We start from the raw sequence: 9,907 nt of genomic DNA on the forward strand, positions 1-9,907 counted from the left end.
GTGGTGTAACTCGAAAGATGCGTTTAAGAGGAGGTCTAGTGGACAATCTCGGGGAGGCCGATGGCGTCGGACCAGCAGTGGCCACGCGAGGCAGCAGCCTTCTGCATGGCGTCGTTGCAGGTGTAGACGTTGAGCGAGGTGTCGACGCAGAGCTCGATAGCCTGGAGAATCGGCGGCGAGGAGGTCTCGGCACCGTCAGCCTTGTTGGCCGGCATGCAGAAGACAAGCGGCGGCATCTGCGCGTCGGTCAGCGCAGACTTGATCTGGTCGAGCGTGTAGGTCTTCGAGTTGGACGGGTAGATGCCGGCCGACTGGAGCGCGTCGAGGACCTTGAGCTGGGCCTTGAGCTGGAGCACCCCGTTGAAGAACTTGTACTGCGAGCCAAGGACAGAGAGCTCCGCCGCACACGTCCCGTGCTTGGTCCACTCATGCGCCCAGAAGCCCTCGTTACCCTTCGAGTCGGGCCAGATCGACGCCCACTCGACATTCATCTCCGGCAGCAGCGACGAGATCTGCGACTCGTCAAAGGCCTCGTGGGTGCACTGCGACGGGCCCGACGTGTCGTTGTTGGTCGGCCAGAGGCCATGGATCGAGAATCCGTTGAGCCCAGACGGCACAGCGTTGCCGCCCGAGACCGATCCCGGCCACCTGCATTGGGAAGGGACGTGGGGGAGGGAGAGGGGGGGAGGGTGAGTTCCAGGCATTGAAAATATTATTTCTTTGTGTGCGGGTGGTTGCCGGAACAAATCCGGCCCAGTCGTGTCACGAGCCATCCAATCAAAACGCGGCTCGGCGGTGGAGGGGGGTACCAACGGGAACGGGAACGGGAGCGAGGGAGAAGGAAGGAAGGGAGCGGTCGACGTACATGAGGCGGAACACCATAAAGTCCCAGTTGACATAGCCCGGGGCAGCAGAAGCCGAGGGCGCGACCGCCAGCGCGAGGGCGAGCGCAACGAGAAGAACAGCAACAGAGTTCATGGTCGAGTGCCGCAACCGATGGCGGCGGTGAGAGCCAATCCGCCGCACTCGCATCATATTCGCCAACATTCGTTCGCAGACTCAGAACGGGCGGTCAGGTCTGGCTTTGGCTCGCTGCTCGGCCTGACCCCAGGCGACGGGGCCGACGGCCGACTACGGCGTGGTATACTCAACTCTTTCGACCATGGCCGACGACCGCTCGAAGGTTATTGTGTGCGACAATGGAACCGGCGTACGTACCCAAGTCCGTGCATGGACTTTGCCTTTCCTCCCTCGCTCCCTCTCCAACCCCTGGCTCGTGTGTACCCATGGCCATGGCGGTGTAGCTGTGGCCGTAGCTGTGGCTGACCTCGAATTCCCATGAAATTTCGTTGCCACCGACGGCTCCTCCCGCAGGCGTCGCGCCCCCGCCCCCCCCCCCAGCGCGACTCCTAAGCGCCCCAGTCTCTCGCAGTTGTCACCTCGTCATCCTCCGCGTGACTCCCACCATACCGTCATGGGGGTGGCTGATGGGTCGCCATGTCGCCTACGTTCTGCGACATGGAACACGCAATCCGACCGCCGAAGGCAAGGGTTGGTCATTTTTTTCGTCATTGGTGGTGTTGGTCGTCGGTGACCGCCATGGCTACTGATCGATCACCGCTGATCGATCACCGCTGATCGATCAGTAGCGGCGTCGGCCCAGGTCGGGACAACCCCCCCCCCCCTCCCCCCCGCTCCGGCTGGGGACGACGACAACTCACGCAAAGAGTGCGGGGCGAATGAGAGGACAGTTTGTGAAGTGCGGTTTTGCGGGAGCCAACTTCCCGACGGCGATCTTCCCGTGCATGGTGGGGCGGCCGATTCTCCGGTCTGAGGAGAAGGTGGGCAACGTGGAAATCAAGGACATCATGGTGGGTGACGAGGCGTCCAAGGTCCGCTCGATGCTCGACTGCAAGTACCCGCTCAACAACGGCATCATCCAGGACTGGGACGACATGCTCCATGTGTGGGACTACACGTTCTCGGAGAAGCTCGGGATCGACCCGAAGGAGTGCAAGATCATGCTCACCGAGGCGCCGATGAACCCGGCCCAGAACCGCAAGAAGATGATCGAGACCATGTTTGAGCACTACCAGTTTGAGGGCGCGTACATCTCGATTCAGGCTGTGCTCACGCTCTACGCACAGGGCCTTTCCACCGGTGTTGTCGTCGACTCGGGCGACGGCGTGACCCACATCATTCCGGTCTACGACGGCTTTGCACTCCCGCACCTCACCCGGCGCCTGGACGTGGCCGGGCGCGACATTACCCGCTACCTCATCAAGCTCATGCTGCTCCGCGGCTACGCATTCAACCGCACGGCCGACTTTGAGACGGTCCAGAACATCAAGGAGGAGCTCTGCTACGTCGGCTACGACCTGCCGCTCGAGCGCCAGCTGGCCCATGACACCACCGTCCTCGTCCGCCCGTACACCCTCCCCGACGGTCGCGTCATCAAGATCGGCCGCGAGCGCTTCGAGGCCGCCGAGTGCCTCTTCAAGCCCGAGCTCATCGACGTCGAGGCCCCGGGCGTCGCCGAGATGCTCTTCAACACCATCCAGGCTGCCGACATCGACACCCGCCCCGAGTTCTACAAGCACATTGTGCTCTCCGGTGGTACCACCATGTACCCGGGCCTGCCCTCGCGCATGGAGCGCGAGATCAAGCAGCTCTACCTCCAGCGCATCCTCAAGGGCGATACCGAGGCCCTCAAGCGCTTCAAGGTCCGCATCGAGGACCCGCCGCGCCGCAAGCACATGGTCTTCCTCGGCGGTGCTGTCCTTGCCGACATCATGAAGGACGCCCCCGACTTCTGGATGACCAAGGCCGACTACGACGAGCATGGCATCGACTACGTGCTGAAGAAGTGCTTTTCGATGGCGTAAAGGCTCTCCACACTCCCTCGCTCTTTCCCTCTGTGTTGCGTTTGCTAAGTCTCTGCCAATTTATGCCTTGCCTTCGAGCCGCGCCAAGTGGCGGAGCTTGAGAGCAAACGCCGCGCGCTGGGCCGTGTGGGTGTAGCTCTTGCCCTGTCCGACCGTCTGCCACCACGGCGGAATAAAGTGCTCAAACATGGTGGCCATCGATGGGACTGAGAGCAGTGGCTCGGACATGGCCTGCAGGACGGTGCCGCGGAACGTCCGCGGCACGTCCTCGTCCTCCATCACGGGATTGCCCAGCAGAGGGAGGACGATGACGATCCAGATTTCCAGCGGCACGCCCGACGCCTGCGCCAGTGCCTGGATCGGATTGCGGCAGGTGCGGGCGAGGGCGTTCCAGTCACGGTTCGGGATCCGGACTGCCCGCTCCAGCACCGGGTGCGAGCCCATGAGCTGGATGAGGACCGGCGTCGCCGGGTCGATGAGATAGTCGATGATCGAGTTCTCAAGCTCCGAGTGCATGCGCGCGTAGCGAATGCCCTCAAACAGCTCGTGTGAGGCAGCAAGCGCAGCCTTGTTGGGTGCACCGCGTGTAAGCGCCTGCGTGCTGCTGGCTTCGCGCCGTGCTACCTCGCTGTTGGCCGCACCGCGCCGTGCCGCCGCTAGCGCCGTCCGATGCATCGACGCGAGGAGGAGCTCGGTCATGGCCTGCGAGCCCTTGCGGGCGGCGGCAGCGAGCGGCGTGAGCCCGGTGAGCGTCGCCAGCTGAACGCACGCGCCGTGGGCGAGAAGAAGCTTGGCCACATCGGTGTGCTCGTTGTACGCCGCAAAAAAGAGCGGCGTGGCGCCGTCAAGGCGTGTGGCGTCGACCGAGGCATGGTACGGGTCGAGGAGAACGCGCACAACAGCGGCGTGGCCTTGCTGCGACGCCACAAAAGCGGCGTCGCCCCGTCCTGCGCCGCAGCCTCGGGGTCGGCCCCGCCGGCGAGCAGCGAGCGTGCCACGTTGACGAAACCGTCGTAAGCCGCAACGTACAGCGGCGTGGTGTGGTCGTGGTTGGCGCGGTTGACCTCAGCGCCGCGCTCCACAAGGAGCTTGACCACCGCGTCGCGGCCCTCACGGGCGGCGGCGTACAGCGCCGAGCACCCTGTCGAGTCGCAGACGTTGACGTCGGCACCGGCATTGATGAGCTCTTCGGCGACGGAGGTGTGGCCCTCGCGGGCTGCGACCCAAAGCGGTGTCGTCGCGTTCTCCTTTGGCTGGTTTGGGTACGCCCCGTGCTCGAGCAGGATGCGAACGACCTCAACATGTCCTGCCCTCGCCGAAGCGTAGAGCGCCGACCACCCGCCAACGTAGGTGGCGTTGATAGCCGCGCCGGCCTCGACAAGAAGGCGCACAACCTCGGCCCGCCCGTACCGTGCCGCCACGCACAGCGCCGGCCACCCGCCGTTGTACGCCTGGTCCACCTTGGCGCCAGCTTCGATGAGCGTCCGCACAATCTTAGTGTGCCCACGTTGCGCCGCCACATACAGCGTGCTCACGCCGTTCTCCTTGGAGAGGTTCGGATCGGCGCCGGCCTGCAGCAGGTAGTTAACAACCTCGTCATGCCCGTCGTACGCGGCGTAGAGTAGCGGCGTCGTGCCTTCGTGCCCAGTCCGGTTGACCTTGGCTCCGTGGCGGACCAGGAGCTTGACCACCTCAAGGTTGCCTTCCTTGGCTGCCGTCGACAGCGGCGTCGTGCCCTCGCGGTGCGAGATGTCCGGCGGCGCGTTCGACTCGAGGAGGACAGCCACAATGTCCACGTGGTTCTTCTGTGCCGCAGAGTACATGGCCGACGTGCCGTCGGCCGCCGTGATTTGAACCGACGCCCCGTACGCAAGCAGGATCTTGACCACGTTAAGGTGGCCCTTTTCGGCGGCTGCAATGAGCGGTGTGAGCCCGGTCTCCGTCTGGGTGTTGACCTGAGCGCCCTTCTCGAGCAAGTACAGCACAATAGCGTAGTGGCCCTCGCGTGCCGCCGTGTACAGCGGCGTCCAAGAGTCCTTGTCCTTCTTGTTGACGTCGGCTCCGTGATCGATGAGGTGGCGGACAACAGTCTCGTGCCCGTCGCGGGCGGCAACCCAGAGCGCAGTCGTTCCGTTGGTCTTGCGCCGGTCGATCGACGCCCCGTGCTTTAGCAGGAGCTTGACCACGTCGAGGTGCCCGGCCCGCGCCGCGGCGTACAGCGCCGACCATCCGTCAACGTACGAGACATCGACCTGAGCGCCGGCGGCAATGAGCAGCTTGGCCACCTCCAGCCGTCCGTAGCGCGAAGCGACGCAGAGCGACGACCACCCGTGGTCGTAGGTGCGGTCGACCTCGGCGCCGGCCGCAAGCAAGTCGGCCACCACGTCCGAGAACCCGCGCTTCGACGCCACGTACAGCGGCGTCACGCCCTTTTCCGTCACCGCGTCAACCGCCGCCCCCCGATGCAACAGCTCGCGCACGCACTCGAGCGCGTTGTTCTGCGCCGCCACGTAGATGGCCGGCCACGGAACTGGTGCCTGCAAGTCGACCATGTTGCAGTCAAGGAGCGCCCGCAGCGCCGTCACGTGGTTTTCTTGGCATGCGAGGAGAATGAGCGTGTGCATGTCAACCTTGCGCTGCGCCGCGGAGGCACTGCTCTCGCCGGACGCAGCCGCCACACACTCTTTGGCGAGGCTCGCCTGGAGGTCAGCTGCGTTGGCCTTGACCGCCGCAAACAAGCCGACAGGCACAACTTTGAGCGCCGCCGGTGAAATTTCCTGGCAGACCCAGCCCTCGTCCGACTCGTCGGTCTCACGCCGGTGCCGCGACGACCCGCCACGCCGCGACGACCGCCCGCTCCGCGAAGCTCGCGACCGCCGCCGTCCGCTCCGCGACGACCGCCCGCTCCGCGAAGCTCGCGGCCCGCGCCCTCCACGCTCGCGCTCACGGTCACGGTCGCGCTCGCGCTCGCGCCGCGACGACCCAGCCCTGGAGCTCTCAATGTGACCGTGCGTCCGCGCTTCCGTCGCCTGTCCATGACCGACTGCCTGCCGTGTCCGGCTGGGTACCGCTGCGCTTCTGCCACCGCCGGCTCGACCGCCGGTGGCAGGCGCGAGGCTGGCAAGTGCGTCTGTGGCGGTCGGCGACGGCAGCGGCGCCACTGTGGTGAGCATGGCCGGCACCGGCATCGGGATGGCGCCGACTGTGGGGCCACCGGAAGCCGCTGCCACACCAGCTCCGGCTTCAGCCCCGGCTCCAGCTCCCGCTCCAGCTCCCGCTCCAGCTCCAGCTCCGGCCCCAGCCTCCGGGAGGCTAGCGCCAATGCTGTCGTTCCCGACGCCACTGGGCGCCGCCGTGGGTAGACTCTGGGTGTGTGCAGTGCGGGAGGCGCGGCCACGTGGCGCGACGGGTGGATGAGTGCGGTCGTGGGTGCGATTACGGTCGCGATCGCCGCCGGTGGCCGGCTCGTCGCTCGAGCCGGAGCGAGAGCGGGAGCGTGATCGCGACCGCGACCTCGACCGCGGACGTGAGCGGGTCCGCGGCGACGAGAACGGCGGCGCCGACGACGATGCGGTCGACGCAGCGCTAGTGAGTATCGGCATGGCATGCATGACTGGATGGGCCTGTTGCGAATGCTGGTGCGGGAGAGCCGGATGGGTGGGCGGAGCGTGGATCCGGGCGTGCGGCGGAGGCGATGCAAGGCGGCGTGGCCCGTGTCCGCCGGCAGGCTGAGTCGTAGCCTGTGGCGGGCGTGGGGGTGGGGGTGCGTGGGGTGGGTGCGAGTGCGGGTGCGGGTGCGGGTGCGGGTGCGAGTTGCGAGTCGATGCGGCAAAAGCGTTCGCGTCTGGGAGTTGAGCATGAAGCGGCGGGAGGCCGGGGGTGGGGGTAACCGGAGCTGGCGAGCGGGATCCGAGCGGCGGCGGCCGAGGGCGACCTGCCGGACGAGCCACATCCAATGTGTGTGGCTGCGGAAAGGCCCTTCGTGACGCCGACGAGCTCGACCGCTGCGGCCGCTGCGGCCGCTGCGGCTCGCCGTGTCCCGCACTGCCACCGGCGGCCTCTGTGGCGTTGGAAGCAGATACTTCCTGCCGTGTCGAGTCAACTAGTCCTGTCGTCGTTGTGGCCGTCGTTGTACTTGTTCTCGTCGTGACATTCCCTGCCCCGGGTGGTGAGAGCGAACGAGGCTCGCTCATGACGTGGGAGGACGACGCTATGTGAGGGTCGACTGGAGGAGACCCGGGAGTAGGAGCCGAGGGTGGGAGGATGGGGATGGGGTGGGAGGATGGGGGTGGGTGGGGTGGGTGGATGTACAAGGGACGGGGGGGGGATGGTATGCGGTTGGAGACGAGTGGTAGCTGGGCTGGGTGGGAGAGGTAGAGTGCGGTTGGTAATGCTTGCGGCTGTTGGTCGGGTGGCCGTCATGGTGGCGTAGTGTGCGAGTCGCATTCTCTGTTTTCCACGACCTTTTTTACGGCCGCCGGCAAAAAAAGGGGACATTCCTTGCGTATCATCATCATCATCATCACCATCATCATCATCATCATCATCATCATCATCATCATCATCATCGTCATCATCATCATCATCATCATCAGCATCATCATCACCATCATCACCTTTAGTGGTGTTGATCATGGTTGGGTGAAAAACGCCCAAAAATAGAAATACTGTACGTTTGAGTGACACGATCCACTCACGTGATTGTTTGTTCCTTGGTACGGGGCTGCCGAGACTGCCTCCTGGCTCTTGCCGTGGCTTGCCGTCTACCTGCCCATCTTGGTCGGCACGAGAAAATCAGCAAGAAAACAGCAGTGCTGAGCCAGCCGCGCAGGTCGTCGTGCCTGCCGCGTACACACTCCTCCTCAAGCGCTTGCACAGGCATGAAGGCCATGCGTGTTCCATACATGGTGGCGGCAGTGGTGGTGGTGGTGATAACGGCGGCAGCAGCCCTGGCTGCAAGCGGAGCGCAGGCGCACGTGACCGGCAACGACGAGCAGATGGTGCAAGCCATCGACTGGGCGCCTGTGCAGGCTGTGCTCGAGGCTGCGGTGGAGGATGGGGCGTTCCCCGGGTGTGTGGCTGGTGTGGGGACCCGTGACGGCTTTGTCTTTCTCTCGCCGGTCGGCGCCTTTACCTACGGTGACTTGCCGCCGCTCAACTCGGCCGTGCCAGACATGGTGGCCGACACGCGATTCGACGCCGCATCTGTGACCAAGGTTGTGTCGACGACGTCTGCGGTGATGCGGCTGTATCAGGACGGGCTGCTTGATCTAGACGCGCCTGTCACGCGGTACCTGGGCAAGGCGTACGGAGTCCATGGCAAGGCGCCGATCAAGGTCCTCAACCTCATGCTCCACAACGCGGGCTATCCGCCGGACCCGGACCCCAACTACTGGATGCCAGCCTTTGGCTGTCCTGAGACGGCCAAGTACCACCCTGCCGAAAACTGGTCGTGCCAGGACAAGATCTTTGCCGGCTTGCTCAACCAGACGCTTATCAACCCGGTCGGCCAGGTCTACGTCTACTCGGACCTCTCCATGATCACCGCCATGTACGTGGTGGGCTCGGTGGCCAAGGCCGAGGGCATTGTCACGCCTGCGGACCTCATTCCGGGATGCGACCAGGGAGGGCCGGGAGCGCTACAGTGCTACTACGAGGCGTATGTGGCCAAGCACGTCTTTGGCTACCTTGGCATGAGTAACTCGGGCTTCCTCCCGCGGCTCGCCGAGTGGCCGCTGGCAGCGCCGACTGAGAACGACACCACCTATCTTCATCGCGTCATTCAGGGCCAGGTCTCGGATGGCAACGCGTACGCGCTCGGTGGTATCTCGGGCCACGCCGGGCTCTTCCTCACGGTGCCGGACGCGTACATCCTGATGCACCGCCTGATGTTTGCAACCGCCGACGACGTATTTGCGAACGCTACTACCGTCAAGTTCTTCACCACCGTCTACAACGTGAGCCAGAGCTCACGCGCCATCGGCTGGGACACCAACAACTACCAGGCCAACACCATCCGCTCTTGCGCCAACCTTTCGTCCGACACCTACCTCCACCTCGGGTACACTGGCACCCAGATCTGCAACGACCCGCAGCGAGAGATCTTCACCTTTCTCTTTACCAACCGCGTCTACCCCACCGCGCTCAACATCAAGATCCGCCAGGTCCGCCAGCTCTTCAACAATGCCGTCGTCGCCGCCTGGGACGCTGTCCACCCGCCGCCACCGTCTGCCTCAGGGCCTCGGCCACTGCCCTGAGCCCACAGCCTAGTCGGACCCTGTCCCGGAATAACACAGTGAATACTTCCGTACAACCTCTCTGCGCCAGCCTTTGCCGTCTACACGTGGCCCTCTGCCTCGCGAGCCTGGAAGATCTGCTCGTTCCACGCCCGGATCCGCCGCCGCATCTCCTTCTTGTCTTCAAAGCCCGCCGGGAGCGAGATGACGTAGCCCCGAGCGCGGATCTCGTCGAGCGAGAGCTGCTCGGCCGCAGCATGGCCAGCGCCTCCATTAGCCTCTCCGCCAGCACCATCTGTTGCTTGACCGTTCTCGCCGGCCTTGCCATCTCGCCCGGCGCTGCCAGACCCACTCGCTCCTGCAGACCCACTCGCATGGGCTTCGACCTCTGCCGCCTCCCGCGCCGCCACCAAGTCTTTGATCCACGCCACCATCGCTGCCCGCATGTACACCGGATCCTCAAACACAGCCGGGATAGACATCACGTAGCCATCTTCTCTGCTCCCGGTCTTTGTCACCACTTCGACGCCTACTCTGGCCCCGACCTCCGCCCCGACCTCTGCCCCGACCTCCGCCCCGACTTCTGCCCCGACCTCCGCCCCGACCTCCGCCCCAACCTCCGCCCCAACCTCGACAACTCTGTCCGCCATGCTCGTACCCACCCAGACAATGTCTGCTGCGGCGACTACGAGTGCGTCAAGTGGTGGCACTGCGTGCATGACGACGGCCACGACGACCACGACGACGACGACCAGCCCACACACCTTCACCCCTCCCCCCCCCCCC

At 64.8% G+C, this 9,907-nt stretch overlaps 5 protein-coding genes across 5 annotated transcripts in view; 3 read left to right on the forward strand and 2 right to left on the reverse strand.

The window, feature by feature from the left end:
* Positions 1–4: 4 nt before the first annotated feature.
* AMSG_05367 (ribonuclease T2 family protein) lies at positions 5–978 on the reverse strand (the record flags this gene model as incomplete). The annotated part of the gene is made up of 2 exons (XM_013902340.1): positions 5–648; positions 866–978. The coding sequence occupies 2 exons, from the start codon at positions 976–978 to the stop codon at positions 36–38; spliced, it is 726 nt and encodes a 241-aa protein (XP_013757794.1). The 3' UTR covers positions 5–35.
* A 167-nt stretch (positions 979–1,145) lies between these two features.
* On the forward strand, positions 1,146–3,078 carry AMSG_05368 (actin-like protein 2). Its single transcript, XM_013902341.1, has 2 exons — positions 1,146–1,210; positions 1,752–3,078. The coding sequence occupies exons 1-2, from the start codon at positions 1,163–1,165 to the stop codon at positions 2,883–2,885; spliced, it is 1,182 nt and encodes a 393-aa protein (XP_013757795.1). The 5' UTR covers positions 1,146–1,162; the 3' UTR covers positions 2,886–3,078.
* Positions 2,946–6,515, reverse strand: AMSG_05369 (uncharacterized protein; the record flags this gene model as incomplete). Its single annotated transcript, XM_013902342.1, has 2 exons — positions 3,895–6,515; positions 2,946–3,844 (listed from the first exon to the last, which is right to left on the reverse strand). The coding sequence occupies exons 1-2, from the start codon at positions 6,494–6,496 to the stop codon at positions 2,946–2,948; spliced, it is 3,501 nt and encodes a 1,166-aa protein (XP_013757796.1). The 5' UTR covers positions 6,497–6,515.
* A 1,250-nt stretch (positions 6,516–7,765) lies between these two features.
* Positions 7,766–9,142, forward strand: AMSG_05370 (beta-lactamase; the record flags this gene model as incomplete). The annotated part of the gene is made up of 1 exon (XM_013902343.1): positions 7,766–9,142. The coding sequence occupies one exon, from the start codon at positions 7,766–7,768 to the stop codon at positions 9,140–9,142; it is 1,377 nt and encodes a 458-aa protein (XP_013757797.1).
* Positions 9,143–9,769: 627 nt separating this feature from the next.
* AMSG_05372 (leucyl-tRNA synthetase) overlaps positions 9,770–9,907 on the forward strand; it is a gene marked incomplete at its 5' end in the record, with an annotated part of 3,725 nt that continues 3,587 nt past the window's right edge. Inside the window, one exon of the mRNA XM_013902344.1 lies at positions 9,770–9,775. Coding sequence (XP_013757798.1) covers positions 9,770–9,775 — 6 coding nt within the window. The remainder of the gene's footprint in view (positions 9,776–9,907) is intronic.

Source organism: Thecamonas trahens (assembly GCF_000142905.1).
Source record: "Thecamonas trahens ATCC 50062 unplaced genomic scaffold supercont1.23, whole genome shotgun sequence".
Lineage (NCBI taxonomy): Eukaryota > Apusomonadida > Apusomonadidae > Thecamonas > Thecamonas trahens.

Excerpts from the sequence above, each read along its gene's own strand:
- AMSG_05368 (XM_013902341.1), top strand. The coding sequence starts at position 1,163 with ATGGCCGACGACCGCTCGAAGGTTATTGTGTGCGACAATGGAACCGGC. Across the intron at positions 1,211-1,751 it reads TGTGCGACAATGGAACCGGC|TTTGTGAAGTGCGGTTTTGC; the intron begins GTACGTACCCAA and ends ATGAGAGGACAG.